This window comes from Leopardus geoffroyi, chromosome A1 (assembly GCF_018350155.1).
Source record: "Leopardus geoffroyi isolate Oge1 chromosome A1, O.geoffroyi_Oge1_pat1.0, whole genome shotgun sequence".
NCBI classification, from domain to species: Eukaryota; Metazoa; Chordata; class Mammalia; order Carnivora; family Felidae; genus Leopardus; species Leopardus geoffroyi.
In genome coordinates, this window is record NC_059326.1 from 25,865,720 (window position 1) to 25,880,552 (window position 14,833).

Genomic DNA, 14,833 nt, shown 5'->3' on the forward strand with positions numbered 1-14,833 from the left:
TGTCTTACTGGGCGGAACCTTACCTGTCTCAGGCATCTCTAAAGCACTTCAGTGCATGGATGTGCCCTCCCCACGCTTCCCCCAACACAGACTCATAACCCTGAGACCTGGACTAGACGATAACTGATGAAAAGGAGATTCACAATGGCCAGACACTAATACTGATAACCTGGGGAGAACTGACAGGTAGGTGGTGATATCCCATTTTGGCAGACCACTGGTTTTCTCATTAGAAAATTGGTGGGGATGAAAACAGATGAGGGCTAAAGCAAGCATCAGATGTTTCTGCCTTTGTAGCGTGTGCTACCTTGTTTCCAGCTACAGCACCTTCATTCTCTTTTAGGGAACTGCCCTCCCAACTTTGAAGTCTGTGTGGTTGGGGAGGGTTTAGCTCCACAAGAGGGGGTGCGAACCAGCCTGGGTCATCGGGGATTGTGTCTCCTGACCATATGATCGATTCAGGAATGAACAAATGACCATAGCTTGTCCTTACAGCCAGTTGGCATCAGTCCTTGGGCTTTCGCTGGATTTAATAAGTTTTCTTCTCATTGGGTTGCTAAGATGGTAGGATGTCACGTTAGAGGTGCCACTATCCACATCTGTCATCGACTAGGAAGCCCACCTAATGATGAAGTCCACACAAAGGAAAGCTGGCTGAGGGATAGGGACAGAATCCTGATGGCATAGTTTAGGCATTCAGATCCAGTTGTCTCTAAAGCCATGGCTACCCTCTGGACTTTGTATTACACGAAGGGATAAATTATCCTTTTTTGCTTACGCCAGTTTGAATTAGGCTTCTCTCACTTGTTGCCAAGAGTCCTGGTAAATATAGGACTATTCTGAGATCGTAAGAAGTAAGCAGATCTGTCTCCAAAAGTTGTCTGAGTGGGCTTATTATCCAGGGGTCTACAGTGATAACCATCATTTATTGCTGGATTTTGTGCTGTTTCTATGTATCATCTTCTGTAATCCTCGTAACACCCTGTGAGGTATTATTGGTTTCATCTTAAGACCAATTACTGCTGAGACAGCTTAAGGAACTTTCTCAAGTCTATACAGCCAGTGGCAGGGCCAGGATTGAATTCCAGGCTGCTGTTTCCAATGTTTATGCTCTTAATTAGCATAACTTGTTAGGGCATTTGTGCCCAGTGATAAAAGGAGCACATTTGTTTTCGTCTCAGCACATGGACGGTATGAAGAGAAAACTTTACAACTAAATACCTTATCTTATGGCCTGTTTGTCCAACCTGACCTCATCCTAAAGAAACCAAATGGAAGGGCTGGACAGGAAAAAAGGTGGTTATCAGAGAGACTTGGAAGTGAGTTTTGAAGTTCTTTTTAATATTTTAGCATAGGTTCTTGAAAATTTTGTCTTAAAAAAAATTTTTTTTTAATGTTTATTTACTTTTGAGAGGAAGACATAGAATGCGAGGAGAGGGGCAGAGAGAGAGAGAGGGAAACACAGAATCCGAAGCAGGCTCCAGACTCTGAACTGTCAGCACAGAGCCTCAAACTCATGAGCGGTGAGGTCATGACCTGGGCTGAAGTTGGATGCCCAACCAACTGAGCTACCCAGGCTCCCCACCATGCCTTTTAAGTTTATTTATTCATCTTTTGAGAGAGAGAAGGAAAGAGAGAGAGCCAGGGCGAGCATGAGCAGGGGAGGAGTAGAGAGGGAGGGAAAGAAATCCCAAGCAGGCTCCTCGCTGTCAGCGCAGAGCCCAACGTGGGGCTTGAACTTGAACTCTCCAATGACCGTGAGATCATGCCCTGAGCCAAAACCAAGAGTCTGAGGCTTAACCGACTAAGCCACCCACGCGGCCCCCCGACCTCAGGTGATTTTGATGGTGGCTCAAGGATTACAAATTAAGAAATAGATGGATTTACTGTATTCTTGTCCCTAAATGAAAATGTTCTTCATGTCCTGGAACTCTAAAGATTACTCAATTGATATCTGTTGCATTCCTCTGGTGCTATTGAGCTCTTTAAAAGAATGTACATAATCCTTAATAATTAGGCCTAGGAGAAGGAAATGAATAATAATTTATAACACATTTTTTTTTTTTAATTTTTTTTTTTTCAACGTTTTTATTCATTTTTGGGACAGAGAGAGACAGAGCATGAACGGGGGAGGGGCAGAGAGAGAGAGGGAGACACAGAATCGGAAACAGGCTCCAGGCTCTGAGCCATCAGCCCAGAGCCTGATGCGGGGCTCGAACCCACGGACCGCGAGATCGCGACCTGGCTGAAGTCGGACGCCCAACCGACTGCGCCACCCAGGCGCCCCATAACACATTTTGACAAAAGAGAAAAACCCAGATCTGCTTAAAATAATTACAGTTTCGGTGACAGGTGTGGGCACAAGTTCAATGCACTGATTTTCTGCTGATGACCATTATTAATGGAGTACATACAGTCTTCAGAACAAGGGCCTAAAGGGAGAACTCAGGCATGTTTGGGAAATTCTAGAAGGCCAGGTGGGCAGATTTTTGGTATTAGAATCCATCTAGGTAACTCCTCTCTGGTGTTTATGACTTGGCTAAAGTATATTCTCCTCTGGGAGGCTTCCTTCGATCTACTAAAACTGGGTTAGATGCCCTTATGTGGGATTCCTAGCACCAGTAGCAAGGACCAACCCTAAGCCCCCATAGTTCTTACATACCACCCACACTGGTGCGGTTCTTCAAACACCTCAGAATTAACACTTCAAGGCCTTTGCCTGTGCAGTCAGTCACTTTTCACACTGTTAGCACCTTTTCCTTTCTTTCTTTTTTTTAAAGTTTACTTATCTTGAGAGAGTGTGAGCAGGGGAGCGGCAGAGAGAGAGAAGAGAGAGAATCCTAAGCAGGTGCCATGCTCTCAGTGTGGAGCCTGACTCGGGGCTCGATCTCATGAACTGTGAGATCAGGACTTGAGTCGGTCACTGAACCAACTGAGCCAGCCGGGTGCCCCAAACCTTTTTCATTTTTTGGGTTTCAGCTTCAATGATATCTCAGAGAGACTTTCCTTATTGCTTTCCCTAAAGAAGCATATGTAATACAAAATTAGGACTTGAAAAAAGGGGGGATAATGCCCCACTCCAAATTTTATAAAAGAATACATGCTTTTGCAAAGCATTTGGAAAGGAGAGAAAGAAAAAACAATCTGCTAATAAAACACTCCTGAAAACACCACCAACTGTTATAGAACCCTACAACATGCAGAACAATGGAATCTTAGTTATAACCCAGGATGACCCCTCTTGTGCCACGGTGCTCTTAAAAGCATTTCCAATTTGTCTTAAATTTCTAAGGAATATTACTATTTTTTTTTTTTCAACGTTGATTTATTTTTGGGACAGAGAGAGACAGAGCATGAACGGGGGAGGGTCAGAGAGAGAGGGAGACACAGAATCGGAAACAGGCTCCAGGCTCTGAGCCATCAGCCCAGAGCCTGACGCGGGGCTCGAACTCCCGGACCGCGAGATCGTGACCTGGCTGAAGTCGGACGCTTAACCGACTGCGCCACCCAGGCGCCCCAGGAATATTACTATTTGTAGTTATGTTGGAATAAGGAAAACCTGGTAAGTGAGCCATCTTCCTAAAATGTTCTGGTTGGCCAGAGTAGATTTTTGTGAAATAGTCTCTTTACTAATATTGCCTGCTCCAGATGAATTAATAATATTTAAGCAAAACAAAAATTGGGGCACCTGGGTGGCTCCGTCAGTTGAGCAACCAGCTTCAACTCAGGTCATGATCTTGTGTTCGTGAGTTCGAGCCCCACATCGGGACTCCCTGCTGTCAGTGTGGAGCCTGCTTCGGATCCTTTGTCTTCCTCTCTCTGCCTTCCCCTGCGCGTGCTCTCTCTCAAAAATAAAAGAAACATTAAAACAAAACAAAACAAAAATAAAAGACCACAACTCCTAGGATATAGATGAAACTTTATTTGTACATAAAAAATTATACATCAGGAATTCTTTTCTAAAAAGTCTTTTATTGTAAAGCTCAAAATGAAAAGATTCAAAGAGGCAGTGGATAGCTCTTTGATTTTGTACATAATACAGTCACAGTTAAACAATTTTTTAAGCCACAAAAACATACACCTGTCCTATAATAGGAAATACATGACCTCTAACTGCATACTTAAATCTCATGATGCCATTCAAGGCCAAAGTAAAATTACTATCATGATAGAGGAGATTTGGCATTGATGTTAGCACAGGCACTATCTCTGACCACTTCTCTCTATGTTAATTCTTCTTCTCAGATACATTAACAGCGAATTGTTTTCTAACAATACTTAGTACCATGGAAGAAGTGAAAGAGACATGACAAGGACTCTTGTAAATAGTTAGAAAACTATCTCCCAAGATCACACATTTCTGAGTAATAATATTAACATTATCCACCCTATGTAAGAAATATAAAGCGTCATAACGTTTGGGGACCAAATAATTTATAGAATAAGTATTAATCTATTCTGGAGCATGTAAGCCTCAGTACCAGGTAAACCTCAATCTCACTTCCAAATCAAGTCGTTAATTCATAGAACCATTAAAATTTCAAGAGATAAATTAAATGTCAAATGGTTGCTACATCCAAACACGATTAAAAACTCTTAGTAAGATCATGGCTTTTTTTTTTTTTTTTTTTTGTGGTTACTAGTGGAAGCAACTAAATCTATCTGAGATGACAATTTATACAGGCAGACAAAAATCATGTAATTTCAGATACACTGAACTTAGATATCACCTTCAACAATAAAGAAAGTTGGAGTATCTGCTTCACCTTTTGAACTTAGTATTGCTTTTTTCTTCTTCATCTTTTTTAAAGTTTATTTATTTATTTTCAGAGAGCTTGTGAGAGAAGAGAGAGGAGAGAGCGAGAGAGAGTGAGCGTGTGTGCATGTGCGTGAAAGCAGGGGAGAGGCAGAGAGAGGGAGAGAGAGGATCCCAAATAGGCTCTGTGCTGTCAGCGCAGAGCCCAACTCAGGGCTCAATCTCATGAACCCGTGAGATCATGACCTGAGCCAAAGTCAAGAGTCAGACGTTTAACCAACTGAGCCACCCAAGCGCCCCTCTTCATTTTTAAGTTTCAAAAGACGTCATGGTTCTATAAAACTTGACCAAGAAATGTAGGTAATTAAAAAGTTCTTACTAGGGGCGCCTGGGTGGCGCAGTCGGTTAGGCGTCCGACTTCAGCCAGGTCACGATCTCGCGGTCCGTGGGTTCGAGCCCCGCGTCGGGCTCTGGGCTGATGGCTCAGAGCCTGGAGCCTGTTTCCGATTCTGTGTCTCCCTCTCTCTCTGCCCCTCCCCCGTTCATGCTCTGTCTCTCTCTGTCCCAAAAATAAATAAACATTGAAAAAAAAAAAAAAAAAGTTCTTACTAGAAGATGTCAACAATGCCAATTTCCCTCCAGATAGATGGAGACTTGACTTAATTAGGCTTTTTACCATTTTGGAAGGGGGAGGGGCTGACATGAGTGCCTTTGTATCCTGTGTAAATAGCAACTCTGTTCTTTTATTATCAGTGTTGTTATATTGGGCTTAATCTCTCACAGGGACAAAAAACCCTCTGGTCTGGCCTTATATTTTAGTAAAATTGTCCTCAGGTGGCATGAACGAGCATTACATCTAAAGCAGCAGTAAGCTGGCAACTTATAGAAGGCATTATGCAGAAAGAAAAGGTTTTTCTTCCTTTTGCTAAGGACAAAGACACTTCAAGGGTGAGAGAAAAACATAGTAAATATGCGATACAGAAACATCCTATCCCTTTAAAAAGATGAATAAAGCAAGGAAAAATGAGTAACCAATGATGACATTTTTACTTTAAAAAATACCAAGTTTCCCTAAGTCATAATGTTAGAGATTAATTTAAGGATGAGGAACTGGAAAACATTTCTTCATTTCACCAAGGAAAAAAATATAACCAAATTAAATGAGAGCAATGGATGCTTTTACACAAAGTTTTGTGTTCAGAAGGCATTACCCACTAAAAATGACATCTTCAGTTCAATTTTGCTTAGAAGCTTTTTCAATTTCCTTAGGAGAATAATTCATCTTTTTTTTTTTTTTTTTAAAGTTTATTTATCTTTGAGAGAGAGCGAGAGCACACGTGTGTGACCAGGGAAGGAGCAAAGAGAGAGGGAGAGAGAGAATCCCAAGCAGGCTCTGCACCGTCAGCACAGAGCCCAAATGTGGGGCTCAATCTCATGAACTGCGAGATCATGACCTGAGCCAAAGCCCAACGCTTAACTGATTGAGCCACACAGGCACCCTTAATTCATCTATTTAATAGCAACACTCCTCGAGTAGGCTATAATATCTTACACTGGTATTATAAGAGAGTAAAGAAGACTAATTTGTGCCATAATCTGAACAGTTCACTCAATTTTCATAACGCCTAAAAAAACCCTAGGAATCAGAATTTTTTCCATTAAAACCCCACACTTCCCACCTAGTCTCTGGTTTGTGTTCTTTTTCCCCACAGAAAACAAAACTCCTCATACTTCATGAAAACTAGGACACAGAACTAGTGAACAATCAGAATTACTCTGTAAGAAAACATAATTTAGAGGACTTGGATTTAGGCTTTAACTATTTAGAATACTCTATTTGACATTTTAAGAAACAGTACCTAAAGCATTACAAACTAATATACTCTCATTAGAGTGGTTATGATTAGAGTTTCCATTTATATTTTTGTATTCAGGGCTAATTTTGATTTTTAAAAAAAAATATTCATGATTGATATAAAAGATCAGTCCCTAATAAATTAGCTAAAATCTGTTAAATACAAATGGGTTAAGTTAGATCATCTCAAAGCAAAGTTCAAAGACTTAGAAAGCTTTGATTGAGACCATAGAGACCAAGTCCTAGGCTTCACACTGTTAATGGTTAACGGCATATTTTGTCCCTCAGATTGCCTCCCCTAGAAATACTTACTAAAGTTGGAAAAATCGAAATAGTTTTTCCTTAGCACATGAGACAATGCAGAGGTCCCTCTTTCTGACTTAAAAACCAACCAACCAACCAACCAACGAAAAAACAAAAACCCAAACAACAGACAAAAAAGCCCCGTTTGCCCAAACAAGCAAAATGTTAACAGGACAAAACCTCCAAACCCTCTATTTGTAAATGTGCATTCACTGGCTGAAGTTTAGAGGGAAAACCCAAATAACTTCCAATTCATGGACTTACTGCAAGGACCCGACACACTTACTCCAGGGCAGGTTAATAGTATCTCACGAGGAAGTCTAAGCTCTCGTGGAGATTTAGCGGATAGTCCTGACCAGACCTTAGAGGGTACTTAAGAGACGTCACACAAATTAGGAGATGGGGGGAAATCTTCAAAGTAATTACTTGAAGAAAAGCCCACACTTCATCAGAAGCCAAAAGCACATGAAATTCTATTCCACGTAAGAAATACTGACTTTAGGTTTCCGCGTGACTTTAAAGGACAAGGTAAAGGACAGCACAAGGTAAGTTTGTATGGTTTTTAAGACTAAAATAATCTCCAATCTTAAACTCAAAACAAAGGAATGAAGGTGGACAGACAGATAATAGAGTATTCTTCAACTTTTCTTCATTGCACAGGGAAATCCCCCTGCAGTAAGAATAAGAAAGTTCAGTAATTTGGAAAATATTTCTAACTTTAACTATATTTTCCTTTATTATTTTTAAGATTTTATTATTATTTTTTAAAGTTTATTTATTTTGAGAGAGAGAGAGAGAGAGCAGGGGAGGGGCAGACAGAGGGAAAGAGAGAACCCCAAGCAGGCTCTGCGTGACCAGTGCAGAGCCCAACACGGGGCTTAAACCCACAAACTTTGAGATCATGACCTGAGCCCAAATCAAGAGTAAGAGGCTTAACTGCCTGAGCCACCCAGGCACACCAAGATTTTATTTTTAGGTAACCTCTACACCCAGTGTAGAGCTCAAACTCACAACCCTGAGATCAAGAGTCGCATACTCCACTGACTGAGCCAGCCGGGCACTCCTGTATTTTCCTTTAAAGCCACAATTCAATATTGATGTAGGTTTCATACAATTAAAAATGATAAAGGTTTTAAGAAGCAACCTCAGCTTTTACATAATTCCTTAATCACCATTATGAGCCCTTGTCAGATTGGGCTATGGATGAAGGATGTAATCATTTTGAACCTTAACTCATAGAGAAGCTTTCAAAGCACTAAACATGTTCTATGATCGTATTTAACACAGAGACTGCAAACACATTTCCTTTCTCCATTCTTTCAAAAAGCATGCATATTGGGGTGCCTGGGTGGCTAAGCAGGTTAAGCATCTGACTCTTGATTTTGGCTCAGGTAGTGATCTCGTGGTTTATGGGTTTGAGCCCTGTGTCACCGCAGAGCCTGCTTGGGATCCTCTCTCTGTCTCTCAAAATAAATAAACTTAAAAAAAAAAACAAAAAAAAGCATGCACATTTACCCCAGCCTCAAACCACTCTTTCCTTTGCCATTTCTTCTAAACTAAACTTAAATTTTAGTGTCTTTAATGGCAATGCCTGGTTAGGTTATTATGAGGGCAAGGCTACTTTTCCAGTAAACTACATTTTTTATCACATAAGGCTGAATATTAAAAAAAAAAAAATCACCGTTTACTTATAGAAAAAGATTTTAAGGTTCATAATCTACTTTATTATAAAAGGGAATAGATTTTTACATGCAATCATTCGCGGATAACAGATTATATAGAAAAGTTCAAGTTCATCAGTTTGAAACTATACCTCACTGAAGTATACTTACTTATAAAAACATACTGCCTTTGCCATGTGAAAATCTGGTGTTTAGTTCTCTAGATTTCTTTATCAGGGCTTTTTTCTGAGCTTCATCAAACTGATTAACTTTGAGATCCTTATCACGATCAAATGGTATTCGTTCTTGGGGCTTATTTTTCTCTTCAGCAGCCTTAGTCTTTAATTTCTTATGATGAATGTCCATAAGAGATTCTGATCTTTTTGATTCCTGGGGAGAGCAGGAGAGTAGAAGTGAAAATCTTTGTTGGTATAGACTACGGACAGAATACGATCACGAACAAAATGATTAAGCAGTGATGACGAACACTAGAGAGGGCTTTTCACAAACCCTAACAATTTTTGCCAAAACCAATACAGCATCTATGAAGCAAATACGTAACAGGGGCAAATTCAATCAGCCAAAATGAAGGTTATCTACTAACTACTGCCACACACACTCACAAGCAAGACAGAGGGGGAACACATGTTTAAATAACCATAATGAGAAGCATCCTGCGATGTGCCACAAAGTCCAAACCAAGAACACGGCTGAGAGAGGAAGACCAAGTCCATCGTCGCCTAGGAGCCTGGTTAGAGTTTCATGGATGTGTGGGTCTGTGAAACCCGAACGAGCGGACGGGAATAGGAAGGGCCCTGCCAGGCTGAAGCGAGAACAAGGGCAAACCAGAAAAGTAATGGCACGGAAGCGATCAAATTCAAGGCCTGTTCGGGATATACAGTGGCATATTCCATACGCTAAGAGAGTTCTGTTCCTTCCAGTTTTGTTCTTTCTCCGACATCCCTTATTTTCTTTCTTCTTAGCTGGGACAGGTGCTCACATTTTCAAATATATCTAGTAGGATGAGGTTGGGCAAAGGCAACTGGCTTCATCAATTAGAGATTCATTGTAGACTTCTCAGTATTGACTGAAGTACAAGACAGAAGGGCCCTAGACTGAAGAAGCAGGGAGTGGAAAGCAGCAGCAGAGGTAGGCAGTGTAGACCGGCAGCTTGCAAAGTGGGGCACGGGGCATATGCGGGCCCGGGGGCTACAGAGAATGGATTGCACATGGTGGGAAGGTATGGCTAATTTTAAGATTATCCACCCACAACTCTCAACTTCTTCATGTAACCTCACTTCAAATTGATTTGGTTGATGATGCATCTTTTTATCTCTCTAAAAAAAATTTTTTTTAACGTTTATTCATTTTCGAGAGAGAGAGAGACAGAGCACAAGTGGGGGAGCAGCAGAGAGAGAGGGAGACACAGAATCCGAAGCAGGCTCCTGGTTCTGAGCTGTCAGCACAGAGCCTAATGCAGGGCTCGAACTCACTGATTGAGTGATCGTGACCTGAGCTGAAGTCAGATGCCCAATGGACCGAGCCCCCCAGGCACCCCTCTTTTTATCTTGATCTCTCCCCTTTTATTATAGCCCTCTGCCATTTAACAAGGGAGAGGCCTCTCAGAATCTCCCTGTAAGAATACTGCCTAGGAGAGTAAGTCTCCATGGTTTCAAACAAAAACTGTGAAATACTGGCACGAGGGAACTTCCTCTGACTGAGGAACTGTAAGCCCAGGAGGGCTCTGTGTTCTGTGTCTGAAACAAATTTCTCTTAAGTGTGTGGTGTCCCTCGGAAATTGATGTTTTGCTTTTTGTTGGAATGATCTGTGTGCAGACACTGAATAGACGGGCAATGGAAGAAAGGGCAAGTTTTGCTTAGCAACCACATCTCTTCCAGGCCCTACCTTGTTAAAAAATGTGAGAGCAAAGAAGTAAAAAGAGCTCTGTGAAAGCAATGGAAAAAGGCGTTGGTAAGAAACGTTAAAAATGGTAGCATCTTATTTCATCCAGGAGACAAACTCATGGTATCTATCTACTTTAGAACTCAGAAGTGCCACTGGAATAATCAGGAACACATCTATTTGAATGGAAAAATGAAGTGAGAGTTTCTGATAGAAAGTAAGTCTTACTTGGCTGATTTGACAAATCAGAACTGACTTTGTCAATTAGGTTATATGGTAGTTATTCCCTATCAATTGAATAAGCTCAATCTGGAGCTGCAGGTTTTAGCAGAATGTACAAAAGATATTATGTTAGTTGAGTATTTATTTGAATTACCACTATTTCCATCTTCTTAATTTCTCTCACTCATTTCATAAATCTTGGTCAAATCTTTTAGAAAAAAATAGATATGCAAGTCAAATGCTTTCTAATTCTTTATCTTCAGGAAAATTGAAGGAAATTTAAAACATTCATTAGTTATTGCTAAGAAAAAATAAGCTCTCAATACATAGAGCATGGAGAAATAGGAACTTAAGTTCTGGATTCAGAAAAATCTGGGTTGCAATGGTGGTCCTGCTAGTTTCAACACTGGTAACCTTGGGCAAACAATTTGAACTTCATTTTATCAGCTGTAAAATGGTAGTAATCATTTTCAAATATTTGGGTGGGGAGGAGTTAAATGACATAATTAAAAAGGATTTAGTACAGTGTCAGGTATATAAGAATCACTCATAAATGCCATGTGTCAGATTTACTGATCATTTACTATAATGTAATCTTCACATTACCTCCGCAAACTAAAAGTTATTCTCATTATATAGATCCAGAAAGAAAAATTAAGAAAATAAAGTAACTGGACCAGTGTGAAAAATACTGAAGGAGGTCCTAATGAGTTGACAGTTGAGAGATAATTAATAATTTCTGTTAATAGATCTCTATGAGGTTTAAGTAAATAACTCAGAAATTGTTTAAAGAATTGAATGGAGGGGCACCTGAGTGGCTCAGTCAGTTAAGCGTCTGACTTCAGCTCAGGTCATGATCTCACAGTTTGTGAGTTCGAGCCCCACGTCAGGCTCTGTGCTGACAGCTTGGAGCCTGGAGCCTGCTTCAGATTCTAGGTCTCCTCCTCTCTTTGCCCCTCCCCTGCTCATGCTCTGTGTCTCTCTGTCTCTCAACAATAAATAAATGTTAAAAATTAAAAAAAAAAAAAAAAAAAAAAAAAAGAATTGAATGGATCGCTATAATGAACTGCATTCCATTCTCATCCACTTCTTTATGTAAACATGATTCCTTCCTTCCTTCCTTTCTTCCTTCCTTCCTTCCTTAAACTACAAACTGAAAACATTACATGAATACATGAAAAAATCCTACAAAAAGCCTATAAAAAGGATTTTATATAACTATACATTATACAACAGAATGGAATATTTCTAAGGGCAGATGTACAGAAAAACACTGAGGTAAAAAGGAAGACATATAAAAGAATGAGAAACAAGAAAGAAAATATAAGAAGAGCATTGAAGGATACAAAAAAAGAAAAGCTTATATATTTTATTCTTACTCACATTGTATGAGGACACCTGCTCAGCCAATCTCTTTTCCCTTCCTGACAATATATGTTCTTCATCCTTCTTATTGAATGACTTCCTTGCTTCTTGTGTTTCCTGAAGAATGAACACAGGTTAACACATTACTGAACCATACAGTTAAGGGAAAAAAAAAAAAAAAAAAAAAGAAATACTATTATTTTTACTCAGATTGACTAAATAAGAGACTAGAGTAAGTTTGTTGAATCTTTTCCACTAGGAATATGAATAGAGTTGGTAAGGGATCAGTTCATGTTCTACTCAGTGATTTTCTTGAAAACAAGAAGAAAACCTATTCAGATCAATAGAAAAACCTATTTACTTAGTTGTGTGTGTCAAATTCACAAAGGAGTTTGACAAATAATGATGAATTGTAGGAGAGGAAATTAGGCTTTAAAAGAAATCTGAGAGGGGCACCTCGCTGGCTCAGTGGGTAGAGCATGTGACTTTTTGAGCTCAGGGTTGTAAGTCTGAGCCCCACCTTGGATATACAGATTACTTAAAAATAAAGCCTTAAAAAAATAGAAAAGAAATCTTACATTATCTGTTTTTAAAAGTAGTAATATCATGCTTGAGGGAAAAAAAATAAAGAAAAAGAAAAGGTTTACAGTTTGGAAAAGAAATAATAAAAGTATCTTTATTCACAGATGACATGACTATTTATGTAGAAAACTCCAAAGCATCCATGAAAATACTCCTGGAACTAATAAGAAAGTACACTAGATCAAAGCTGCAGGATACAAGTCAATATACAAAATATACCAACAATGAACAACTGGAATTCGAACTTAAAAAAAAATTAACAATAGTGTATACACAAGATGAAGTACTTAGATAGATTTCCAACAAATTTTAATTAGAAAAAAAAAATTCTAGGGAATACAGTCCCAACCAGGGATGAGAAAAGCCCACATAAAAACAACTTAAAAGCACTGTTCTCAAAGCATATTTTAATATTGTTGTTATCTGCTTAAGAAAACCAAAAAGGTCATCTATAATGTTTATCTTCATAATATACAAAACAGGGGCTCCTAGCGGGCTCAGTTGGTAGAACACATGACTCTTGATCTTAGGGTTTGAGTTCAAGCCCCACATTGGGTGTGGAGCCTACTTAAAACACATGTACAAAACAACACTGCGTTTGCTAAAGTATGTTAAAAACATAGGCATAGCTCAGTTCTTATTTTCTCATAAAAATTTTCCTAGAAAACATGCTTTCATTTATTAATATTAAGGGGAAAATGATATTATGGTAAAATGGCGATAAAAACCTGACCATTTAATATTTAAGAGTTAACAGATCGGGGCGCCTGGGTGGCGCAGTCGGTTAAGCGTCCGACTTCAGCCAGGTCACGATCTCGCGGTTCGGGAGTTCGAGCTCCGCGTCAGGCTCTGGGCTGATGGCTCGGAGCCTGGAGCCTGTTTCCGATTCTGTGTCTCCCTCTCTCTGCCCCTCCCCCATTCATGCTCTGTCTCTCTCTGTCCCAAAAATAAATAAAAACGTTGAAAAAAAAAATTTATAAAAAAAAAAAAAGAGTTAACAGATCTAATCAAGACTGGGAGGTAAGGTAATAATAGATGTCAGCGAATTTTATTTATTTATTTATTTTAAAACAATGTTTATTTATTTTGAGAGAAAAAGTGTCCGAGCGGGGAAGGGACAGTGAGAGAGGGAGAGAGAGAATTCCAAATGGACTGTGCTGTCAGGAAGGAGCCCAACATGGGGCTTAATCTCACAAACCATGAGATCATGGCCTGAACTGAAATCAAGAGGCAGAGGCTTAACTGAGCCACCCAGGTTAGCCACCCTCTACCTAACATTTAAAGAAGAATTAATACCTATTCTCAAACTATTCCAAAAGACAGAAAAGAAAACTTCCAAATTCATTCCATGAAGCCAACATTACCCTGATACCAAAACCAAATAAAGACACCACTAAACAAGAGAACTATAAGCCAATATCCCTGATGAACACAGATGTAAAAATTCTCAATAAAATACTAGCAAACCGAATCCAACAATACATGAGAAAAATCATTCACTATGATCAAGTGAGATTTATTCCTAGGTTGCAAAGATGGCTCAGTATTTGCGAATCAATCAGGGTGAGACATCACATTAATAAGAGAAAGGGTAAGAACCATATGATCATTTCAACAGATGCAGAAAAAGCATCTGAGAAAGTACAACATCCATTCGTGATAAAAATCCTCAAGAAAGTAGGTTTAGAGGGAACATAACCTCAACATAATAAAGGCCATCTATGAAAAACCCACAGCTAAGATCACCCTAAATGGGGAAAACAGAGATTTTCCTCTACCGTCAGGAGTAAGACAGGGTTGTCCACTCTCACCACTGTTGTTCAACATAGTACTGGAAGTCCTAGCCACAGCAATCAGACAGCAAAAAGAAGTAAAAGGTATCCAAATCGGCAAGGAAGAAGTGAAATTTTCACTCTTTGCAGATGACATGATATTCTATATAGAAAACCCAAAAGACTCCACCAAAAAACTGAACTGATAAATGAATTTAGTAAAGTCGCATAGTACAAGATCAATGTGTAGAAATCTGTTGCATTTGTATACACCAATAATGAAGCAAGAAAAAGAGGAATTAAGGAATTAATCCCATGTACAACTGCAGCCAAAAAAGTAAGATACCTAGGAATAAACTAACCAAAGAGGTGAAAAACTTGTGCTCTGAAAACTATAGAACACTGATGAAAAAA

At 39.5% G+C, this 14,833-nt stretch overlaps 1 protein-coding gene across 6 annotated transcripts in view; it reads right to left on the reverse strand.

Annotated features, from left to right (window-relative positions):
* The window catches only part of GPALPP1 (GPALPP motifs containing 1), a 72,125-nt gene that overhangs the window by 40,758 nt on the left and 16,534 nt on the right, over positions 1–14,833 (reverse strand). For 5 of the 6 annotated variants that reach the window (XR_006712240.1, XR_006712237.1, XR_006712241.1 and 2 more), the window contains exons 7-8: positions 12,084–12,182; positions 8,747–8,965 (exon numbers count right to left, since the gene is read on the reverse strand). Coding sequence is in view for 1 of the 6 variants with exons in the window: in XM_045476962.1 (XP_045332918.1) it covers positions 8,747–8,965; positions 12,084–12,182 (318 nt within the window). In the remaining 5 variants the exon portion in view is untranslated. Of the gene's footprint in view, positions 1–5,557; positions 7,585–8,746; positions 8,966–12,083; positions 12,183–14,833 lie in introns of those variants that run through there. The other variant, XM_045476962.1, reaches the window with a different exon arrangement.